The following is a 25,619-nucleotide window of genomic DNA, read 5'->3' on the forward strand; positions in this document are numbered from 1 at the left end:
TCACATCACCAACAGACTAAAGGGAGACACTAAAATAACACATCCTAGATCTGAATGAATGAAATATTCTTATTAAATACTTTTTTCTTTACATAGTTGAATGTGCTGACAACAAAATCACACAAAAATGATCAATGGAAATCAAATTTATCAACCCATGGGGGTCTGGATTTGGAGTCACACTCAAAATTAAAGTGGAAAACCACACTACAGGCTGATCCAACTTTGATGTAATGTCCTTAAAACAAGTCAAAATGAGGCTCAGTAGTGTGTCTGGCCTCCACGTGCCTGTATGACCTCCCTACAACGCCTGGGCATGCTCCTGATGAGGTGGCGGATGGTCTCCTGAGGGATCTCCTCCCAGACCTGGACTAAAGCATCCGCCAACTCCTGGACAGTCTGTGGTGCAACGTGGCGTTGGTGGATGGAGCGAGACATGATGTCCCAGATGTGCTCAATTGGATTCAGGTCTGGGGAACGGGCGGGCCAGTCCATAGCATCAATGCCTTCCTCTTGCAGGAACTGCTGACACACTCCAGCCACATGAGGTCTAACATTGTCTTGCATTAGGAGGAACCCAGGGCCAACCGCACCAGCATATGTTCTCACAAGGGGTCTGAGGATCTCATCTCGGTACCTAATGGCAGTCAGGCTACCTCTGGCGAGCACATGGAGGGCTGTGCGGCCCCCCAAAGAAATGCCACCCCACACCATGACTGACCCACCGCCAAACCGGTCATGCTGGAGGATGTTGCAGGCAGCAGAACGTTCTCCACGGCGTCTCCAGACTCTGTCACGTCTGTCACATGTGCGTGTGAACCTGCTTTCATCGGTGAAGAGCACAGGGCGCCAGTGGTGAATTTGCCAATCTTGGTGTTCTCTGGCAAATGCAAAACGTCCTGCACGGTGTTGGGCTGTAAGCACAACCCCCACCTGTGGACGTCGGGCCCTCATACCACCCTCATGGAGTCTGTTTCTGACCGTTTGAGCAGACACATGCACATTTGTGGCCTGCTGGAGGTCATTTTGCACGGCTCTGGCAGTGCTCCTCCTTGCACAAAGGCGGAGGTAGCGGTCCTGCTGCTGGGTTGTTGCCCTCCTACGGCCTCCTCCACGTCTCCTGATGTACTGGCCTGTCTCCTGGTAACGCCTCCATGCTCTGGACACTACGCTGACAGACACAGCAAACCTTCTTGCCACAGCTCGCATTGATATGCCATCCTGGATGAGCTGCACTACCTGAGCCACTTGTGTGGGTTGTAGACTCTGTCTCATGCTACCACTAGAGTGAAAGCACCGCCAGAATTCAAAAGTGACCAAAACATCAGCCAGGAAGCATAGGAACTGAGAAGTGGTCTGTGGTCACCACCTGCAGAACCACTCCTTTATTGGGGGTGTCTTGCTAATTGCCTATAATTTCCACCTTTTGTCTATTCCATTTGCACAACAGCATGTGAAATTTATTGTCAATCAGTGTTGCTTCCTAAGTGGACAGTTTGATTTCACAGAAGTGTGATTGACTTGGAGTTACATTGTGTTGTTTAAGTGTTCCCTTTATTTTTTTGAGCAGTGTATATATATACATATACACCTGTTCTGAAAGGCCCCAGAGTCTGCAACACCACTAAGGAAGGGGCACCATGAAGACCAAGGAGCTCTCCAAACAGGTCAGGGACAAAGTTGTGGAGAATTACAGATCAGGGTTGGGTTATAAAAAAAATATATCAGAAGCTTTGAACATCCCACGAAGCACCATTAAATCCATTATTAAAAAATGGAAAGAATATAGTACCACAACAAACCTGCCAAGAGTAGGACGGCTACCAAAACTCCCAGACCAGGCAAGGAAGACATTAAATCGTAGAGAGGCAACAAAGAGACCAAAGATAACCCTGAAGGAGCTGCAAAGCTCCACAGCGGAGATTGGAGTATCTGTCCATAGGACCACTTTAAGCCATACATTCCACAGAGCTAGACTTTAGGGAAGAGTGGCCAGAAAAAACCCATTGCTTAAAGAAAAAAATAAGCAAACACATTTGGTGTTCGCCAAAAGGCAGGTGGGAGAGTCACCAAACATATGGAAGAAGGTACTCTGGTCAGATGAGACTAAAATTGAGATGTTTGGCAATCAAGGAAAATGCTATGTCTGGAGCAAACCCAAAACCTCTCATCACCCATAGAACACCATCCCCACAGTAAAGCATGGTGGTGGCAGCATCATGCGGTGGGGATGTTTTTCATCGGCAGGGACTGGGAAACTAGTCAGAATTGAAGGAATAATGGATGGTGCTAAATACAGGGAAATTCTTGAGGGAAACCTGTTTCAGTCTTCCAGAGATATGAGACTGGGATGGAGGTTCACCTTCCAGCAGGACAATGACCCTAAGCATACTGCTAAAGCAACACTCAAGTGGTTTAAGGGGACACATTTCATCGGAAGTTTACATACACTTAGGTTGGAGTTATTGAAACTCGTTTTTCAACCACTCCATAAATTTCTTGTTAACAAACTATGGTTTTGGCAAGTCGGTTATGTTGTGCTTGACAGAAGTAATTTTCCCAACAATTCTTTACAGACAGATTATTTCACTATCACAATTCTAGTTGGTCAGAAGTTTACATACACTAAGTTGACTGTCTTTAAACAGCTTGGAAAATTCCTGAAAATTATGTCATGGCTTTAGAAGCGTCTGATAAATGATGTCAATTAGCCTGAGTGAATTGGAGTTGTACCTGTGGATGTATTTCAAGGCCTATCTTCAAACTCAGTGCCTCTTTGCTTGACATCATGGGAAAATGAAATCAGCCAAGACCTCGGAAATTATATATATTTTTTTCATCTGTACAAACAATAGTACGCAAGTGTAAACACCAGGGGACCATGCAGCGGTCATACCGCTCAGGAAGGAGATGTATGTACTTTGGTGCGAAAAGGGCAAATCAATCCCAGATCAACAGCAAGGGACCCTGTGAAGATGCTGAAGGAAACAGGTACAAAAGTATCTATATCCACAGTAAAACGAGTCCTTATAAATCGACATAACCTGAAAGGCTGCTCAACATGGAAGAAACCACTGCTCCAAAACTGCCATAAAAAAGCCAGACCACAGTTTGCAACTGCACATGGGGACAAAGATCGTACTTTTTGGAGAAAGTTCCTCTGGTATGATGAAACAAAAATAGAACTGTTTGGCCATAATGACCACCGTTATGTTTAGAGGAAAAAGGCGGAGGCTTGCAAGCCGAAGAACAACACCCCAACCGTGAAGCGTGGGGGTGGCAGCATCATGTTGTGGGGGTGCTTTGCTGAAGGAGGGACTGGTGCACTTCACAAAATAGATGGCATCATGAGGCAGGAAAATTATCTGGATATATTGAAGCAACATCTCAAAACATCAGTCAGGAAGTTAAAGCTTGGTTGCAAATGGGTCTTCCAAATGGACAATGACCCCAAGCATACTTCCAAAGTTGTGGCAAAATGGCTTAACCTGTTTGGGCTGCAGGGGGAGTATTGAGTAGCCAGATAAAAGGGTGCCCATTTCAAACGGCCTCGTACTCAATTCTTGCTCGTACAATATGCATATTATTATTACTATTGGATAGAAAACACTCTCTAGTTTCTAAAACCGTTTGAATTATATCTGTGAGTCAAACAGAACTCATTTGGCACAAACTTCCTGACCAGGAAGTGGAAAATCTGAAATCAATGCTCTGTTCTACTCCCTGCCTATACATGGGCATGATACATAAGAGTCTACGTGCACTTCATACACCTTCCCCTGGATGTCAAGAGGTGGTGAGAGAAGAAATTTCGTGTTTATCTTGGTCTGAGGTGGAATAAAAGCTCTTTGTTTGACGTGACCGTCCATTTTCTGTTTTCTGGAGCGCGCGAAAGGGGACATGGATTTGCCTTCTGTTTAGCTGTCGTTATGGACGACTAATATCTCCGGCTATGATTTTATTTGATACATGTGACCATATCATCGTAAAGTATGTTTTTTCAATATAGTTTCATCAGATTATTGAAAATTTTTCGGGAGTTTTGCCGTGTTCCGTTCTCTTCCGTTTGTTGACTTGGAGAGCTTTGTGCCACTTGGCAAGTGCGCGTGCTAAATCGAGAGGGAAAATGAACGTTTTAAATCCAAACAACGACTGTTCTTGACAAAGGACACCTTCTACAACATTCTGATGGAAGATCACCAAAAGTAAGAAACATTTTATGATGCTAATTCATATATCTGTCGTGCATGTGAATTAGTCGTGGGCGCCCAACTTTGGGGTACTCAGCTATACCGAAGCTGGATGTCGTAATGAAGTTATTTTTTAGAATTCTAACACTGCGATTTCATTAAGAACTAATGGATCTATCATTTCCTATACAACATGTATTTTTTACTTATGTTTATGAATAGCTATTTGGTCAGAATATGTGTGTCAGAAAACGTGTCAGAAAAATATCGTTGCTGTTTAGACGTTGTGGGAAAAAGATGCTACGTTAGCACAATGTGTAACCACTGATTTCAGCTCTAAATATGCACATTTTCGAACAAAACATAAGTGTATGTATAACCTGATGTTATAGGACTGTCATCTGATGAAGAAAATCAAGGTTAGTCAAAAATTATATATCTTTTGCTTGTTTGTTACGATCGCTAACTTTTGCTACTGGGAAATTGCTTGTGTTTTTGGCTATTGTGGTAAGCTAATATAACGCTCTATTGTGTTTTCGCTGTAAAACACTTGATAAATCGGAAATATTGTCTGGAATCACAAGATGCCTGTCTTTCAATTGCTGTACACTATGTATTTTTCAGAAATGTTTTATGATGAGTAATTAGGTATTTGACGTTGGTGCCTGTAATTATTATGGCTGCTTTCGGTGCAATTTCTGACTGTAGCTGCAATGTAAACTATGATTTATACCTGAAATATGCACATTTTTCTAACAAAACATATGCTATACAATAAATATGTTATCAGACTGTCATCTGATGAAGTTGTTTCTTGGTTAGTGGCTATTTATATCTTTATTTGGTCGAATTTGTGATAGCTACTGATGGAGTAAAAAACTGATGGAGTAAAAAAAGTGGTGTCTTTTGCTAACGTGGTTAGCTAATAGATTTACATATTGTGTCTTCCCTGTAAAACATTTTAAAAATCGGACATGTTGGCTGGATTCACAAGATGTGTACCTTTCATATGCTGTATTGGACTTGTTAATGTGTGAAAGTTAAATATTTAAAAAAAATATATTTTGAATTTCGCGCCCTGCACTTTGAGCTGGCTGTTGTCATAAGTGTACCGGTGTCGGGCTGCAGCCATAAGAAGTTAAGGACAACAAAGTCAAGGTATTGGAATGGTCATCACAAAGCCCTGACCTCAATCCTATAGAAAATTTGTGGGTAGAACTGAAAATGCGTGTGCGAGCAAGGAGGCCTACAAACCTGACTCAGTTACACCAGCTCTGTCAGGAGGAATGCCAAAATTCACCCAACTTATTGTGGGAAGCTTGTGGAAGGCTACCCGAAACATTTGACCCAAGTTAAAAGGCAATGCTACCAAATACTAATTGAGTGTATGTAAACTTCCGACCCACTGGGAATGTGATGAAAGAAATAAAAGCTGAAATAAATCATTCTCTCAACTATTATTCTGACATTTCAAATTCTTAAAATGAAGTGGTGATCCTAACTGACCTAAGACAGGGATTTTTTACTAGGATTAAATGTCGGGTATTGTGAAAAACTGAGTTTAAATGAATTTGCCTAGGTGTATGTAAACTTCGACATCAACTTTAAATGTCTTGGAATGGCCTAGTCAAAGCCCAGACCTCAATCCAATTGAGAATCTGTGGTATGACTTAAAGATTGCTGTACACCAGTGGAACCCATCCAACTTGAAGGAGCGGGAGCATTTTTGTCTTGAAGAATGGGCAAAAATCCCAGTGGCTAGATGTGCCAAGCTTATAGAGACATACCCCAAGAGACTTGCAGCTGTAATTGCTGTAAAAGGTGTCTCTACAAAGTATTGACTTTGGGGGGGTGAATAGTTACGCACGCTCAAGTTCAGTTTTCTTGTCTTATTTCTTGTTTGTTTCACAATAAAACATATTTTTCATCTTCAAAGTGGTAGGCATGTTGTGTAAATCAAATGATACTACCCCCCAAAAAACTGTTTTAATTCCAGGTTGTAAGGCAACAAAATAGGAAAAATGCCAAGGGGGGTGAATACTTTCGCAGCTTCCACCCCCATGTCATAAGACTCCTGAACAGCTAATCAAATGGCTACCCAGACTATTTGCATTTCCCCCCCCCCCCCCCCACCCTGCTGCTACTCTGTTATTATCTGTCTTATCTTATTATCACTTTAATAACTCTACCTACATGTACATATCACCTCAACTATTGTTAGCTACTGCTGCTCTTTAATTATTTGTAATTCTTATCTTACTTTTTTTTTTATAGGTATTTTCTTAAACTGCATTGTTGGTTAAGGGCTTGTAACTACACCGGTTGTATTCGGCACGTGACAAATCAAATTTTATTTAACACATTCACTTGTTTTCCATAGAGACACACACATTCCTTACATGTGAGACGTTGAGTAACGCCGAAGGTTGAAATTAAGTTAGAATCCTTTGGAGCCCAACTGGGTAATTCGATTGGGTTATGGCGCAGCAAATCAACTTAACGGTCAGCCAATTTCAATTTGTCTCGGCAGCTCTGGTGTCATATGTCCCTGACCACTGCTCCTACCTCCACGGAGTGTGATTGTGGTAGGAAAAGCAAGCTAAATATACATATTAAGCTACTTGCAAGAAATGTTCTTTCTTTCCTTCCTGGAATAACCATGGTTGTAAAACCCATCAGCTGAGTCACTTTGGTGGATAGGGATATGGATGGGGAAGTACCCCTAAAATACAAGCCCTTGGGAATAGTAGGGGTCTCAAAACAGGGGCTATTATTATATCCCGTCAGACAGGAAGAGGAAATTAGGTCCTGTAGGCCAGGCTCTCAACACAAACACCTCAGAACTTGGGCCAATGAGATCATCACAATCTGCGTAGAAGAAGGACACAAGACAAAGGTCAATTTCCAACAGTGACCACATGGTTTGACACATACGTCATCAGAAACCAAAATTGGAGGAATATCCCAATGCCAAAGTGATATACACTATATATACAAAAGTATGTGGACACCCCTTCAAAATAGTGGATTCGGCTAGTTCACCCACACCTGTTACTGACAGGTGTATAAAATTGAGCACACAGCCATGCAATCTCCATATACAAACATTGGCAGTAGAATGGCCTTACTGAAGAGCTCAGTGACTTTCAACTTGGCACCGTCATAGGATGTCACCTTTCCAACAAGTCAGTTCATCAAATTTCTGCTCTGCTAGAGCTGCAGCAGTCAACTGTAAGTGCTGTTATTGTGAAGTGGAAAGGTCTAGCAGCAACAATGGCTCAGACGCGAAGTGGTAGGCCACACAAGCACACAGAACGGGACCGCCAGGTGCTGAAGTGCATAAAAATTGTCTGTCCTCGGTTGAAGCACTCACTACCGAGTTCCAAACGGATTCTGGAAGTAACGTCAGCACAAGAACTGTTCGTTGGGAGCTTCATGAAATGGGTTTCCATGGCCTAAAATCACAATGCGCAATGTCAAGCATCAGCTGGAGTGATGTAAAGCTCCCCGCCATGGGACTTTGGAGCAGTGGAAACGCGTTCTCTGGAGTTATCAATCACGCTTCGCCATCTGGCAGTCCAACGGACGAATCTGGGATGAATTGGAATGCCGAATGCGAGCCAGGCTTAATCATCCAACATCAGTGCCCGACCTCACTAATGCTTGTGGCTGAATGGAAGCAAGTCCCCGCAGCAATGTTCCAACATCTAGTGGAAAGCCTTCCCAGAAGAGAGGAGGCTGTTATAGCAGAAAAGGGGGAACCAATTCTATATTAATGCCCATGGTTTTGTAATGAGATGTTTGACGAGCAGGTATCCACAACATACTTTTGGTCATGTAGTGTAGGAACCCCACAACAGAGACAACCCAAGCAGGAGTGGCAGAGCGATGGGGGACATGCAGGGACACCTCTGAGGTTAAAGACCCAGATGTCATCATGAGACAGCTGAACGCACCTCCCTGATCTGAGACACCATGTCTACCAGCTGCACATACCACCCAACCCTACCCCACCCTCCGCCGTCTCCCCACCCAGCTAGGAGGCACTGGGGCTGGGGACAGACACCGGGACCCCTGGTTTCCAGACTGTAGGACATGGTGACAGAGAGACCATCCCAGTGTGGGGTCAGAGAGAAACGCCTGTGGAATCTGAACTGTGCTTCTACATGTGTTCATATGGAACCAGATACAGCATCAGAACACACTCCTTGGATTACAGTAATACAATCACACATCCTCTCAATCACACATCCTCTTAACACTGATCTGGAGGTGCGCCACAGGAGCCACAGAAACAACATGCTCCCATTAACCTCAACTATGAAAGTCAGCAATGTATCCTTTAGGTCAACCGATACGCATGCTTGTCATGCCAGAGACTAGTGCACATGGTGGTACTGGCCGTTCATCAGAGCAATGAAAGGCTTCTCGGCATAGCAATCTGTACATGAAGACATCTAGGTCCAGTAACATGGTAATGCTTAGAGCAGGTTTAAAATAAAACCAGAGCTTGGACTTGCTGTTCTAGTTAAAAGAATGGTAAAAAAGTAGGTCTGTAATCTAGTTTTTTTGAGGACACCATAAAACTTTTACTTTACAAGGGAGAGAGTGAAAACTGGGACAGAGAGAAAGTAATAAGGACAGTCACAACAAGCACCAGCCACCCAGACCCATTTAACCAGATGCTTAAAGTTCAACGTAGTACTTTTTAACTGGAAAAACGACACAATAAGAGTGACTTCAGTCAACATCTGGCAAGAACTAAGAAATGATCTTACCAAGCCAGGCGCACAGAGATAAAAAGAGAACAAGTCTTATTCCCAATGTCTTTAAAGCGCTGCTGTTAGTCCAGCCACCGATTGCACAGACAGATGACAGTGTTAGCGCCTGTGTCAGACCTAGAAACATCCAGTCAACGTGTGACTTATTTAAACTCAACTATTTCAACCACAGACTCCTCCTCAATGTACTGGTGATATACTTACAATGACTCAGAGTGAGGCACATGTGATGATAACCAGGTTGGATTTACTTTTGCTTTCATTCGCAGAGCTGAGGAGGGAAGGTTTGAATCTTCGTCAAAATAAGAGACTCAGGGCTTCATTAATTTGGCTACGTAATGAATAGCGCCTGAAATCTGGATCCCATTAGCTATATCTTGACACAGAAAGAATGTGTTTACGGGCTATAGGTCAACATAGAAATGTCTATATAATAGATATCTATTTCATGAGAATCTCTAGGTAGACTTGCACACGTTGTGCAATGGCGATTGCGCACCGATCCGTAACAACAAGTTTAAAGTGTGTTTGATCTTCGCCTGACTGACTTGGATTGAATCCTGTCAGTCTTTTGAGTGTAGCTATATCATTAGCGGCTAATGAAAAAGGCACATACTATTCTTTTGGTAACTTAGTTCACTATACACCATACCTTCACTTCCTCCTCAGAGATATCTCACAGATCAGTTGCCCCTAGGGCCACTTGTGATTAACGGAGGGCCTTTCTTCCTTTATTGACCCATTCTAACCCTGGGGCAACCCACAGGATAATGGGGTGCTATGACCCATATGTGAACCACCCCAAGTCACTTCTGGGTTACCTTACACATCTCTGTCATGTGCCTTCAAAAAGTAGGACACTTCCCCTACAGTTCATCTGTCCCATGGAACTCCAAACCACTACAGGACAAGCTACAGGGCAAGCTAACCCAACTTCTACCCCACATGAATCCTCTCATGCATCCCCTCTACATACACACACAGGTCATCTCTTCCCCCTTCGACCTTACGCAATCAGGGTCAGAGGTCAGAGGGTAGGAGAGTCTTGCTGGCCCTGGCGAGGTCCTCCACATGGCTGAGGTTTGATACCCAGGACCCAGGCAGAGAGCAGGGGCCAGGGGGAAGTGAAGAGACACACAGATAACTCTAGGAACAGCAGTCTCCTGTTTAAAACTGGAATACACTTTACCCCAAGCTACCCATTTTATATTCAGCCCCACTCTCCCTTATACACTCACAGCGAATTGCGGAGAGGTAAGGTGCATTTAACCATTCAGCTACTAAAAACTCTTGGTTTAAACTGGTGCAGTTCCTGCATATTTAGGAGTTGATAATAAATGAATAAATAAAGTGGTAATGGGATGCTGGGAACCCCCTCTTTTTAACAAAGGCCATTAAAACAACTGTTTTCCCTGTGATTGCAGTATGAATCGTTGTGCATTGACTGCTTGTCAGAATGCATGTTTCCCTCCCTATGGTACTCGCAACTTCAATGTGCCTTGAGAGGAATATTCATCTCGCACAGAATGCACAACAAACCGACTAGGTAAATAGATCAACTTTGGACTTAAATGTGTACTATTCTAGTATCTTCAAAGTGCGCCCCGGCTGTTCCATATTTTTTTTTGCGTGGCGGCAATGAGTTTGCAATGGCGCAGCGCCACAACTAAATGACTGCAGCGGAAACTCTGCATCTGTTGTGAAATCCACAATCCAGTACAGAGGTCGTAAGCAAGGTGATCGCCAACCATTTACTGTTTAAAAAGATCAGAATCCCTTGCTCTAGTACTTCTGGACATGTTTACCCAAGGAGTTTAAGGCATTTTCCTGATTAGCTGTACAGGGTCAGAACACCCAGAAATTCCCAGGCCATGTGAGAAGAGTAACAGATTTAACGTGCGCGAGCGAGAGAAAAAGCTGAAAAAACTAAACAGTGCAACCCAACTGAACACAGTTGGTGTGTAAACACAGGGTTTCCCAAAGTCGGTCCTGGGTCCCCCCCTGGGTGCTCGTTTTGTTTTTTGCCTTTGTACTACACAGCTGATTCAAATAATCAAAGCTTGATGATGAATTGGTTAATTTGATCAGCTGTGTAGAGCTTGGGCAAAAACCAAAACATGCACCCAGGAGGGGCCCCAGGACAGAGTTTGGGAAACCCTGTGTTAACAGGCAGATAGATATTGTAAGACCACTCCTCCGATGTATTTATAGAACTAAAAGGAAACTGGGATTGGAACAACTGATTGTCAAGTTTCCTCTGAACACTTTTCTCTCAAACATCATCATCAATGTTGAAATGCACATGAATTTCTGAACAGATTCAACAAAGTAAGAAAAGGGAACTTGGTCAAACTGAAGTAGACATTATGCACACCTTAAAGGAACATAGCTGAATGTCAAGAAACCCCATGTTCAGCATGGAATACATGAATGCCCAGCCCACTTCTGTCCTGGAATAGAAATGAATGATGCTTCTGTAAAAAGAGCCTACACTTTCCTCAAGAACAAACTAAGGCTATCTGGTGCATCTCTTTCAATAGAGCACTACATGCCCTACAAAGCCTTCCACACTACTGAACTGGCAGAGCCTTCCACACTACTGAACTGGCAGAGCCTTCCACACTACTGAACTGGCAGAGCCTTCCACACTACTGAACTGGCAGAGCCTTCCACACTACTGAACTGGCAGAGCCTTCCACACTACTGAACAGGCAGAGCCTTCCACACTACTGAACAGGCAGAGCCTTCCACACTACTGAACAGGCAGAGCCTTCCACACTACTGAACAGGCAGAGCCTTCCACACTACTGAACAGGCAGAGCCTTCCACACTACTGAACAGGCAGAGCCTTCCACACTACTGAACAGGCAGAGCCTTCCACACTACTGAACAGGCAGAGCCTTCCACACTACTGAACAGGCAGAGCTTTCCACACTACTGAACAGGCAGAGCCTTCCACACTACTGAACAGGCAGAGCCTTCCACACTACTGAACTGGCAGAGCCTTCCACACTACTGAACAGGCAGAGCCTTCCACACTACTGAACTGGCAGAGCCTTCCACACTACTGAACTGGCAGAGCTTTCCACACTACTGAACTGGCAGAGCCTTCCACACTACTGAACTGGCAGAGCCTTCCACACTACTGAACTGGCAGAGCCTTCCACACTACTGAACAGGCAGAGCCTTCCACACTACTGAACAGGCAGAGCCTTCCACACTACTGAACTGGCAGAGCCTTCCACACTACTGAACAGGCAGAGCTTTCCACACTACTGAACTGGCAGAGCCTTCCACAGTACTGAACAGGCAGAGCCTTCCACACTACTGAACAGGCAGAGCCTTCCACACTACTGAACAGGCAGAGCCTTCCACACTACTGAACAGGCAGAGCCTTCCACACTACTGAACTGGCAGAGCCTCTTAAAGGAAAATGTCAAAACAATTCTACTTCATACTCATCATCTCCAGCACCTCCCCAACATCAACATATGTGAAAACTGCAAGCTTCTATGTTTTGTATTAAAAAAGGAAGATGTGTTGAATCGTGATTTTAACCAATTATGAGTAGGTGTTACATAATAATTGGTTCATGATGTCATTGGAAACAGTTCCTCTATATTTTTTACTCCTAAACATAGAAACGCACCATTTGTATACTGTAGGTTGATGTTGGGGTGGTGCTGGAGAATATGAAGTTGAAAATGTTTGAAATGTCCCTTTAATCATGACTAGGCTCAGCTATTAATCAGCCAGACGTGAAGAAGAGAAAGGCACAGGTCCCGAAATGTTCCTCTCCAACCCCAAACATGAAACAAACTCTGTTTCCATCCATTTATTGTTTGTCACATTCCATCTTCTCTCCTCATTGCATGGTGGGATCTAATTATAAGCCCAGAGAGAAAGACCAGTGAAAACCACCATATGGCTAAGTGGGGTGCAAAGCCCAGAAGAGTTTAAGACTCTTCAGCTCCACCCAGAGACACAGATGCCCATTGTTTTGGGGAGACATGGAGACTTCTGGGAAACATTGAGTCATTAGGGATGACTGCAGAGTGGTGGAGATCCCTGGGGAGTAAATGCTTCTAAAAGGATGGAATGTCAAAGAGTCAGGCAGGCTGTACCTCCACCAGGGCCTTCGGACAGCAAGGGGTGAGCAATTAGTTCCCCTTCTACCTTACGCAATCAGGGTCAGAGGGTAGGATAGTCCTGCTGACCCTGGCGAGGTGAGGTCCTCCACGTGGCTGAGGATTGATACCCAGGACCCAGGTAGAGAGCAGAGGGGCCAGGTCGAAGTTAAGAGACACAGACAACTCTAGGAACAGCAGGGTCTCCTGTTTAGAACTAACTGGAATGTAGAAGTTCTGTATGTTATTACCCAAGAACAGACAACACTCCTCCTTTCCTCTGAAACGTTATTAAAGGGTACCTCAGTCATGTTTTGTCTCCGGTGGTATGGCTTCCCCCACCAGAGACCCCCATTGGTCTTTGATGTCGAGGGGCCTCGTGTTGTTTTAGGAAAAATAAATGAGCGTATATGGGGCTGGAGTGGAGCGTAGCGGCAGTGAGCAGCACACAGGGGCACTGAGACAGCACTAGTGGCCATGGGCCAGGGGAAATAGAGCTGGCATGTGTGGAATCTGCCTCTCAAGGGGAGATGCTGGTTTGGATTCTGCCACCGCGCTGAGCACACGATAGGGTCTTTGAATGGCCCTTACTGTTAGGTGCCTTTCTACCAACGTGAAGGGAGAGGGGAATGTCATGCACTTTATGACTGCACCCGTCTTCACATTTGGTAGCAATTTGCTTTAAAATGGTTGCGGTGTGATTCACAGAGAAAATTATGGAAACGTGGTGCATGTGGAATGTCAGGATAAGTGAGAGTGAAAATAAAGCAGTCGAGGTAGCCTTACTTGTCAAATGGTCTCATGCCCAAAGCATTTTAAAGTCAGCATGCCACAATGGGATAACAAATAGGTTTTTGCTATTACCATATGGCCTCTTTACTGAAACGTGATCCTCTAATAGTTAAATCCAACCATGTCCTACCTATCAACAATCATTTGGTTCAATAGCAAAACAAAGAGATCAGACGTACCTCAGTGACTCCTTGCTTTCGTCCGAGCTGTTGTCTCCCTGAGCTGGTCTGCTGTCCACCACTGTGTCTGAAGTCTCTCTCTCGCTTGGGGTCTCAGGGGTTCTGGGGACAGGCTTACTCTGCTCTGGACGAGGGGTGCGGTGTCCCTGGCTGTCTGTACTCCCCAGGCTACCTGCTCCATGGTGCTCTGGACGAGGGGTGCGGTGTCCCTGGCTGTCTGTACTCCCCAGGCTACCTGCTCCATGGTGCTCTGGAAAAGGGGTGCGGTGTCCCTGGCTGCCTGTACTCCCCAGGCTTCCTGCTCCATGGTGCTCTGGAAGAGGGGTGCGGTGTCCCTGGCTGCCTGTACTCCCCAGGCTTCCTGCTCCATTATGCTCTGGATGAGGGGTGCGGTGTCCCTGCCTGTCTGTACTCCCCGCTCCATAATGCTCTGGATGAGGGGTGCGGTGTCCCTGGCTGTCTGTACTCCCCGATTCATAATGCTCTGGACAAGGGGTGCGGTGTCCCTGGCTGTCTGTACTCCCCGCTCCATAATGCTCTGGATGAGGGGTGCGGTGTCCCTGGCTGTCTGTACTCCCCGCTCCATAATGCTCTGGACGAGGGGTGCGGTGTCCCTGGCTGCCTGTATTCCCCAGGCTTCCTGCTCCATGATGCTCTGGACGAGGGGTGAGGCGCCCCTGGCTGTCTGTACTCCCCGCTCCATAATGCTCTGGATGAGGGGTGCGGTGTCCCTGGCTGTCTGTACTCTCCGCTCCATAATGCTCTGGACGAGGATTGCGGTGTCCCTGGCTGTCTGTACTCCCCGCTCCATAATGCTCTGGATGAGGGGTGCGGTGTCCCTGGCTGTCTGTACTCCCCGCTCCATAATGCTCTGGACGAGGATTGCGGTGTCCCTGGCTGCCTGTACTCCCCAGGCTCCCTGCTCCATGGTGCTCTGGACGAGGGGTGAGGCGCCCCTGGCTGTCTGTACTCCCCACTCCATGGTGCTCTGGAAGAGGGGTGCCGCGTCCCTGGCTCCCTGTACGGCTCCCTGTACTCCCCAGTCTACCTGTTCCAGGCTCCCTGTCCCTCTCTCCAGTTCCCCCAGCCCGCTTGGCCTCAGAGCAGCGCTTCATAGCCTGTAGCTGGGAGAGGGGAACTATGTCGCCCCCTTGGGGTTGGTGCCAGACAGTCTGGCGTCCCACGGAGTTGTAGTAGTAGAAGCGGCCGCTCTGGGAGTCAAAGAGCTCCCACCACTGGTTGCCGTCAGCCTGACGAACGGGAGCGCCTAAGGGAGGGTCCCAGCCGCATTCGCCAGTGGCCAGGTTCACATACATGCGCTCCCGAGAGCGTGGCTCCAGGATCTCCACCCAATCTGGACTAAAAAACAGACAGAAAATAATGTTGTTAGGACTGAGAGTAACGAGAAAGAGGAAAACAGCTTTGAAGCAATTAATAACAAAACACTTTGTTCAGTATGGAAATCCTACTGATATGACCATCCCTGTTAAATGCTTATCCGATAACCTGCACACAAGTTAAAGTCAAAAACGGACTACAAAGCAAACACCCTTACACGACCCATATGTATAGTGAATGTTTGCGACCACAACACGTGTCCATCTGTGTGTGAGTGCTATAGAATGCTGGTTCAGCAGTGATGTCATCCCTCTGGTGGGCTGAGGAGCAGCGGGAATAGCTCTGTGTGTCTGATCTGACTAAGGGACAGGTGTACCCGCTCTGTACGGCACTAGGACCACAGCCGGCAGGCCTGGAGAGCACCATCCGCTCCAACAGCACCACACTGGGCATGGCATGAGGATCACTAGCAGCTAACTCAGCAGAACACTGGGAAGGGGTGGGGAGGGGTTTGAGACTGGCCCACATACACACACAGACAGGGTACAGAGGAATGTGTCATTGAGAAAGGGGGCAACCTGTCAGATTGAGGAGATACATTTGGGTCATGTTTCCCTTTGAGAAATCCCTTATATGGTCTCTTTTGATCTAGTTCTCTGATGCAGAGCAGCTTCACGTGTGCCAATGAATCCATGAGAGACCCACAGCCAGCCTGTCGTGTCCTTATAGGTCGGCTGAGAACCCAGTTAGGGGCTAGGCAGGAGGTAGAGACAGGGCATTGGAGAAGAAGAACCTGAAAATGGAGGTTGAAAAGATTTGGCATGGGCCCTCAGATCTTCAAAAGTTATACAGCTGCACCATTGAGAGCATCTTGACTGGGTGCATCACTGCTTGGTATTGCAACTGCTTGGCATCCGACCGCAAGGTGCTACAGAGGGTAGTGCGTACGAACCAGTACATCACTGGGGCCGAGCTCCCTGCCATTCAGGACCTCTATACCAGGCGGTGTCAGATGAAGGTCCATTGGGGTTGCCCAGGATGCCCCTGCCCAGCATGCACCACCTGACCCAGCTCCAGTCCTGGTCCAGCCGCTGATTGACTTCCCGGATATACCACCACTGAGTCTGGACCTACATGGGCAAAATATGCTGCTCATATTTAGGGGTGGCTGTTACAAGTTCCCTGCCGATGACTCTTACCATCACCTCACAACCTTTCAAGTTGCACACCTCACTCAGGTAGCCTAGTGGTTAGAGCGTTGGACTAGTAACCGAAAGGTTGCAAGATCGAATCCCCGAGCTGACAAGGTAGCAATCTGTCGTTCTGCCCCTGAACATGGCAGTTAACCAACTGTTCCTAGGCCATCATTGAAAATAAGAATTTGTTCTTAACTGACTTATCTAGTTAAATAAAGGTAAAATAAAAATAAACTCCCTATTCCCCAGTAGTGATGCCTGATAGTCTAGTTTTACCATAGCCGGCCTCAAACTCTCTGACCTGTTTGACCTAGCTCTGATTGGTTGCCATGCCAGTTGCTAGGGTGCCGGACACCCTTCTGAATCTCCAGGTCACACACTTCTCAGTCTCCTCCAAGCAGTTGCAGAGAGAGCAGCAAGATCCTACACCTATGCTCTACTCAACACAACTGGACTTCTGTGGACTGGGATGGTGTGCGTGCACAAAGTGAGTTGTGTGACATGTATATTGTTCTTCAAAATTAGTTGTATTGTATGTTTACTTTGTTATGTAATGTGTGCAGGTAGCATATACATTTATCAGCCAGGTCATTCAAGATTGAAGTTCGAATTGGACGTCTATCCATGTCCTGAGGACGTCGAGAAGGGGCAACAGTGAGCGCTATTACCATCAAGTAGGCTTGGGTTTTGCTAGGGTGTTGTGGATGGGCATACTCCCATGACTCTGGATCAGAAGGTTGCGCGTTCGATCCTAGTCCTGGACACAGGTTTGTAATTTTTGGTTTTAACCGTATCCCAAACCTTAACCATTCGGAATGAGTGCCTAAACTTAATCCTTATCTTCGAAATTTGGAGAAATGGAATGATACAGAGCAGCAGGAGCAACAAAAACAACTCCAAATGTGACGTCTGAAGAACGTGGATGAACGTCTAATTCTGCAGTGAGAGAGCTTGTTGACATGTATACATTGCTTCCATTGTTAAAAGCTTTGTTTCTCTACTTGTGCTATTAGTTATTGCATTGTGTAAAGTGTGTTCATTACCTCTGTTTCTGTCCATTAGAGAACCACAACCATTCCAGTACATCCCCAGGTACCTGAATGTTTCTGTGTGTAAATAAAGTCCCTGTGTGTGTTAAAGGGGAATAAAGCAGCCCAAGAGTTAACTGGGGGCGGTGTCAGTGGTTGACAGACCAGTAAATGCATAGAGCCGGGATTCTCTTTTTCAAATGCACTCCCAGATCATCATGGACGAGGGTATTTGACCATTTCCCTACAATTTGGGACACATGGCCAGGGAACCTGTGGTGAAGAGGGGTTGCAGGGTGTCTGGCACAGGCCACAGTACCCAACACATGCCACCCGCACCCCCAGCCTCAAAATAGCCTCAGAAGAGAAGAATGCCAGCCAAGTCGACAGGACTGCCTTTGCATTGGGCATAAAGCTCAGTGGAAACTATCTGTATGCGTTCCCCTCTTCACTGCCAGGTTAACATCCAGGGGGACAGGGGCTCTCCACATGATCCCTGCCTGTGTGGTGTCAGTGTGAATGTTTCTGCTGTCTGTTGGGAGACCATCTGCCTCCCACTCTGAACAAGGACACATAATTCCCTGTCACAGCTTACATGACTGTAATTAACATGACCAACCTCTTCAAGAAGAGAGACGAATAAATCTAATTTAGCCCTGTTTTCTTCTGAACATCTGCAGTCAAAGTATGTAAGTGTCCACATACATCATTATGTGAGAGAGAGAATGTGTGTGAGAGCCGGAGAGAGAAAGACAGAGACAGAGACAGACGATGTAATGGCAATGTAAACATGTTTCACATGCAAATAAAGCCCTTTTGAATTGAGAGAGTTTGATGTGATGAGGGATGGGCATGAAGGGGGGGTGTTTACAAGTCTAGCTAATCACAAAAGAGAATTCCTGCAGTGAGGCGCCATGGATAGTTTCAGTCGAGGAGGGGACGACTTTTATACTGATGGATCAAAAGCTTAATGGGCGGGAAGCGGGTGGAAATAAAGGGACAGTCAAACTGGAGACATAAGCAGTCAATAGTCCTATCCCACACACCCACTCCTCAGCCTCCCTCCCACTGCTTCCAGTCTCCCAAGGAGGCATTCCCTTACAGCAGCAAGCAGAGTAGTGGGGAGTGTGTGGCATAGGACTATTGACTGCTTATGCCTCCAGTTTGACTGTCACAATATTATCTTTGCTCTAGTCAGTTGTACCTGCACCAAAAACGCCAGTATTTTTGCTTCATAGCTTGTTCATAATTTTTAAATAGTAAGACAATTTGTTTTCTTATGGCTCTCTTCCCCTCTGCAGCAGACATGGTGAGCAATGTGCTTGGAACATCGAATCGCAATAAAACTTGTAATTATCGGCACATAAGTATCGTGACAATATCGCAATGTGAGGTCCCTGGCAACCCTGTCAAAGTCACGTTTTTGGCATTACATTATTGTAATGAGAGAAAAAAAAAATCAGAAAGAGAAAACATAGCAGCGGAGAGATGTTGTGAACACGTGCATAAGACACCACCATGTAAACGTGCTGACAAGAAACCAGGGGTTAAAGGTCATGTGCGTAGGTCAGAGTTAGCTGTGTAGAAGCAGCGTGGGGTACAGTGGTTGCATAATGGACTTTCCACCAGGGTAAATAAACAGTAGTTAGGATACAAAGTGGAACCAGCATCTCGCTGACAGCTGCTGATAAGCAGGAAGATGGACTGTCGGTCAGGTTTGGAATTCTTGGAAGATGTATTCTGGGAGCTCTTATACAAGATCAACACCCTCCCCGTTATCTAACTATGTGATGTGTAACATCACCCAGCCACTCGAGTTCACTGTGCAGAGTAGAGATCGACCCTCTTTCAAATGGTTGGTGAGATAGGGTTGAACTTTTACAGTGTTACTTGATGGTCAAACTAATCTGTTACACTCGAGCCAGTCGCTGAGTTAGAAGTGTGTGAGTATGCAGTTGGCCTACTCAATAGAAAATCACTGGGCGAAAAGGGTCCATATCAGGGGATATCTTCACATGATACGTTTTTGATATTGTAGAGAATACAGATAATTTCCAATACATATTGAGTTTGTGGATGTGCACCATATCCTGACAAATTCTGAATCCACATGTGTCTTTTAGACATATGATATTGGGATTACTCATGGGCATTTCCTATGGCAGGATGTGCTCATTAGATATCCGGAGACAGGCCTATGTGAACATCTTATTTTCTCTATATGATGACAAATCACAGCCGGTTAGGGCTCTCGAGTGGCGCAGCGGTCTAAGGCACTGCTTCTCAGTGCTAGAGGTGTCACTACAGACCATGGTTCGATTCCAGGCTGTATCACAACCGGCCGTGATTGGGAGTCCCATAGGGCGGCGCACAACTGGCCCAGCATCGTCCGGGTTAGGGTTTGGCCAGTGTAGGCCGTCATTGTAAATAAGAATTTGTTCTTAACTGACTTGCCTTGTTAAATAAAGGTTCAATATTTTTTTTTACTGACAGTAGGTCTACATATTATATGCTATTGAGTGAGGGCCACATCAGGATCATGATATGCATTTTGATATGCTAAATAAGGACAATTTCTGATGCTTATTTGAGTTGAGGACATGCTCAATAATTGGGCAAATATTAAATCCATATCATTCTTTCAGACACTAGCTATAATTTTTCTATTCCCTCTGGATAAAGGCATGCACAAACTGAAAGCACTGTAACTGGTAGCCTAGCAACAAGAATCTCATATTTTCTGCTGTGGAGATACAACTGTCATTTTTGAATTTGGGGGCCACAAATGAGTGTGTAAACGGTGTGTGGTTGAACTGATAACTGGAGAAACGACGTGAGAAACTGTTCAGAAAATACTTTGAAGTTGTTAACACTTAAGTGAGTAGCTAATTTGAGATGTTTTATTGATCTTAGTAACTAGAATCAAGAACGTTAGCTAATTTGGCCAGCAGCCAGTATGGCCAGCTAGCTAGCTAGGCTTGATAGGGGGGTAAAAGCTAACTGGTAGCCTAGCTAGCTAACAACTAACAACTTTTCTAGGTTGTTCCAGTTCGTTGTCTCGTCATGAATGAAGCAGGTAGAGTAAGGTAGCTACCTTGTGGTATGGTTATGTGAAATGACAATATTTTCTTGCAATAGACACAAATTTGATTCATTACTGATGCATTGACAGTTTGGAGTGGATCACAGACCAACACTACCACCACGTTGGGTCAGGACTGCGAGGGACCGCCGATGACGCCCCAACCTGCACCCGTAGTCCTTAACAAAAACAGGGCAGGTATGGGGTATTGAGGGTGTGCAACTTTTATTTTCTGTGAAAATATATACAAATATATGTTTTAGGCCGATCCTTGCTATGTTTGCATCTTTACAGAAAACATGTGTTGTGATTGGAACTCTGGATTTGCTATGCTGCATTTTTTTTTTTTTTTACAGAAATAGCAGATATGTGCTTTGGAAATAGCAACTTTGATTAAATATAAAATGTTTGCCTTTCCGTGCCTTGTATAGCCTACTACTGAATATGGTGCAAATGTATGCTCAGATATGTCAACATCATGTGAAGAAGCAGGATGATTTCCAGTGCCTGAACAGGTAAAATAATTTGGCCTCGAGGCATTTCATAGTTTGGATTTAGCCCGTTTTTGATCAGACATACGAGGAGGAATATTACATATCATGTAAGGATATCTATTGAAATGCCTGTTTTTGAGAAATACAGATACATAAATGTTCAGGTACTGACTACATACTCTTTCAGGAGTTATAGTATTCTACAAATATGTAAGCTGGAGCAAGCGCATCAGGTGAACGTATCTCACCCCAGATATCTCCCTGGACTCATACGGTAGCAGGGAGATTTCTGAGTTCCGGATTGGATGCATGTAGAAACTGTCCCTGTCACGTTCCTGACCTGTTTTCCATTGTTTTTGTATGTGTTTAGTTGGTCAGGGCGTGAGTTGGGGTGGGCATTCTATGTTATGTGTTTCTATGTTGGGTTAAATGTGTTGCCTGATATGGTTCTCAATTAGAGGCAGGTGTTTGACGTTTCCTCTGATTGAGAACCATATTAAGGTAGGCTGTTCTCACTGTTTGTTGGTGGGTGATTGTTGCTGTGTCTGTGTATGTCGCACCACACGGTACTGTTTCGTTTCGTTTCGTTCTTTCATTCATTCTCGTGTGTTCCTTCCTGTTCGTGCGTTCATGTTATATGTTCTCTAGTTCAGGTTTGTTCACATCGTTTATTGTTTTGTAGTTATCAAGTGTTCTTTGTGTTCGTCGTCTTGATTTAATAAATTCATTATGTATTCAGCACCCGCTGCGCATTGGTCCGCTCAATCACCTATAGACGATCGTTACAGAATCACCCACCAACGAAGGATCAAGCAGCGGGTTAACGGGCAGCAGCAACAGCGCAAGAAGGAGGAATGGACATGGGAGGAAGTTTTGGACGGCAAGGGTTGCTACACATGGGAGGAGATCCTGGCTGGAAGAGATCGCCTCCCATGGGAACAGCTGGAGGCAGTTAGGAGAGCAGAGGCAACCGGAGAGAGGAACCGGCGTTATGAGGGTACGCGGCTAGCACGGAAGCCTGTGAGTCAAGCCCAAAAATTTCTTGGGGGGGGGCTACAAGGGAGTGTGGTGAAGTCAGGTAGGAGACCTGCACCAACTCCCCGAGCTTACCGTGGAGAGCGAGAGTACGGGCAGACACCGTGTTATGCGGTAAAGCGCACGGTGTCTCCTGTACGTGTGCTTAGCCCGGTGCGGGTTATTCCACCTCCCCGCACTGGCAGGGCTAGATTGAGTATTGAGCCGGATGTCATGAAGCCGGCCCAACGCATCTGGCCACCAGTGCGTCTCCTCGGGCCGGCATACATGGCACCAGCCTTACGCATGGTGTCCCCGGTTCGCCTACATAGCCCAGTGCGGGTTATTCCACCTCCCCGCACTGGTCGGGCTACGGGGAGCATACAACCAGGTAAGGTTGGGCAGGCTCAGTGCTCAAGGGAGCCAGTACGCCTGCATGGTCCGGTATATCCGGCGCCACCTCCCCGCCCCAGCCCAGTACCACCAGTGCTTACACCACGCACCAGGCTTCCTGTGCGTCTCCAGAGCCCTGTTCCTCCTCCACGCACTAGCCCTGTGGTGCGTGTCTCCAGCCCATTACCACCAGTGCCGGCACCACGCACCAAGCCTCCTGTGCGTCTCCAGAGCCCTGTTCCTCCTCCACGCACTAGCCCTATGGTGCGTGTCTCCAGCCCATTACCACCAGTGCCTACACCACGCACCAAGCCTCCTGTGCGCCTCCAGAGTCCTGTGCGTCCTGTTGCTGCTCCCCGCACTAGCCTGAAGGTGCGTGTCCTTAGCCCGGTACCTCCAGTTCCGGCACCACGCACCAGGCCTAAAGTGCGCCTCAGCCGGCCAGAGTCTGCCGTCTGCCCAGCGGCGCCTGAACTGCCCGTCTGCCCAACGCCGTCTGCCCAACGCCGTCTGAGCTGTCCGTCTGCCAAGCGCCGCCTGAACTGCCCGTCTGTCCTGAGCCTTCAAAGCCGCCCGTCTGTACTGAGCCTGCAAAGCCGCCCGTCTGTACTGAGCCTTCAAAGCCGCCAGTCTGTCCTGAGCCTTCAGAGCCGTCCGCCAGACAGGAGCCGCCAGAGCCGTCCGCCAGACAGGAGCCGCCAGGGCCGTCCGCCAGACAGGAGCCGCCAGAGCCGTCCGCCAGACAGGAGCCGCCAGAGCCGTCCGCCAGACAGGAGCCGCCAGAGCCGTCCGCCAGACAGGAGCAGCCAGAGCCGTCCGCCAGCCATGAGCAGCGAGAGCCGTCCGCCAGCCATGAGCAGCCAGAGCCTTCCGCCAGCCATGAGCAGCCAGAGCCGCCAGCCAGCCATGAGCAGCCAGAGCCGCCAGCCAGCCATGAGCAGCCAGAGCCGCCAGCCAGCCATGAGCAGCCAGAGCCGCCAGCCAGCCATGAGCAGCCAGAGCCGCCAGCCAGCCATGAGCAGCCAGAGCCGCCAGCCAGCCATGAGCAGCCAGAGCCGTCAGCCAGCCATGAGCAGCCAGAGCCATCAGCCAGCCATGAGCAGCCAGAGCCGCCAGCCAGCCATGAGCAGCCAGAGCCAGCCAGCCAGGATCCGCCAGAGCCAGCCAGCCAGGATCCGCCAGAGCCAGCCAGCCAGGATCCGCCAGAGCCAGCCAGCCAGGATCCGCCAGTCAGTCCGGAGCTGCCCCTCATTCCGGTGTTGCCCCTCATTCCGGTGCTGCCCCTTAATCCAGTGGGGTTAATTTGGAGGGTGGCCATTTGGAGGAGGCTACGGAAGCGGGGATTGACTATGGTGGGGTGGGGACCACGTCCGGAGCCGGAGCCGCCACCGTGGACAGATGCCCACCCAGACCCTCCCCTAGACTTTGGTTGTGCGCCCGGAGTTCGCACCTTGAGGGGGGGGTTCTGTCACGTTCCTGACCTGTTTTCCATTGTTTTTGTATGTGTTTAGTTGGTCAGGGCGTGAGTTGGGGTGGGCATTCTATGTTATGTGTTTCTATGTTGGGTTAAATGTGTTGCCTGATATGGTTCTCAATTAGAGGCAGGTGTTTGACGTTTCCTCTGATTGAGAACCATATTAAGGTAGGCTGTTCTCACTGTTTGTTGGTGGGTGATTGTTGCTGTGTCTGTGTATGTCGCACCACACGGTACTGTTTCGTTCTTTCATTCATTCTCGTGTGTTCCTTCCTGTTCGTGCGTTCATGTTATATGTTCTCTAGTTCAGGTTTGTTCACATCGTTTATTGTTTTGTAGTTATCAAGTGTTCTTCGTGTTCGTCGTCTTGATTTAATAAATTCATTATGTATTCAGCACCCGCTGCGCATTGGTCCGCTCAATCACCTATAGACGATCGTTACAGTCCCATTATAGAGAATATCCTAGCTCTGTATATGAAATAAGGAAATGCGTATCTGGAGCATGTCTACTCCTTACAGTATATCTAATAAAATGTCAGATATCCGGAATTGTATAGGTAAAGATATTCCCTGATATTTACCCTTTTCACCCAGTGTAATGTCTACAAATGGTTTGGAATGCAGTCCGCATAACTCCAGTAAAGTTGAAAACACTACTCTAAATGTTTTATAATGATCTGAAATGAACTCTTTATACATGTGCTCGTGTGACTAATGAAAGCGGCACCTGAATTTCTGTAAGACAACATATTCTAAATTGAAGCAGATGTGCATTGGGAGAGTGCTATGGTTATACTACTGAGAGAGGCACTTAGCCTCACTCCAGTAACCTCACTGACTACAGTAAACATCAGAAGGGACACTACGTCTATGCACCAAGTGGTTATTCTAGGATGACAAAAAATACTAAAAAACACCTCCCCAAACAGAAAACAAGACAGAGCATTGCAACAAGACCAACATAAACACACGCACTCTCTCCTCCATCCTGTTTCTCCTAGCCACTATGTGTCAGACGTCTCATTCTCAATAATAACTTCATCCACAACCCACAATTTACAGTTGTCCCAAAATAACTTGAGATGTTGAATGGCATTTCCCCAGAAGGCAGAACAGCATTCTGCTCATGGAATCTGCTCCATTGTTTTAAAACAACCCAAAGTATAAATGACAGTTTTCCCAGCAGTGAAAAACATAGGAGTGGACATTGCATTGTCTGAAAATAGGGCACCACAGTTCTGCAATTGTTTAGTTTTGGCTTTCAATCAAATTCAAATTCCAGTATAGCTCAAATCGATTCCCTCAAAGATAAACTATTGTGAAAAAAGGTTTTCCTCCAAGTACCTCAGCCACAATGAAGTGAAGAGACAGGAGACTATAGAGACAGTGTTCTGTACAGGGCTAACAGGAGCCATACAAGTTGATGTAAAGACAGATGGTCTAACGGCTGAATAACAGAAATCTAAACCAATGGGGAATAACTGCATGTGTGTGTATCTAAATTCATTGGAAATAGGACTAAAGCCATC

At 46.5% G+C, this 25,619-nt stretch overlaps 1 protein-coding gene across 1 annotated transcript in view; it reads right to left on the minus strand.

Moving 5' to 3' along the window:
• LOC120065072 (rho GTPase-activating protein 39-like) overlaps window positions 1-25,619 on the minus strand; it is a 57,872-nt gene that overhangs the window by 18,513 nt on the left and 13,740 nt on the right. The window contains exon 2 of the mRNA XM_039015758.1: window positions 14,070-15,428. Coding sequence (XP_038871686.1) covers window positions 14,070-15,428 — 1,359 coding nt within the window. The remainder of the gene's footprint in view (window positions 1-14,069; window positions 15,429-25,619) is intronic.

The sequence above is a fragment of the Salvelinus namaycush genome, chromosome 20, assembly GCF_016432855.1.
Source record: "Salvelinus namaycush isolate Seneca chromosome 20, SaNama_1.0, whole genome shotgun sequence".
In the NCBI taxonomy this organism is placed as follows: domain Eukaryota; kingdom Metazoa; phylum Chordata; class Actinopteri; order Salmoniformes; family Salmonidae; genus Salvelinus; species Salvelinus namaycush.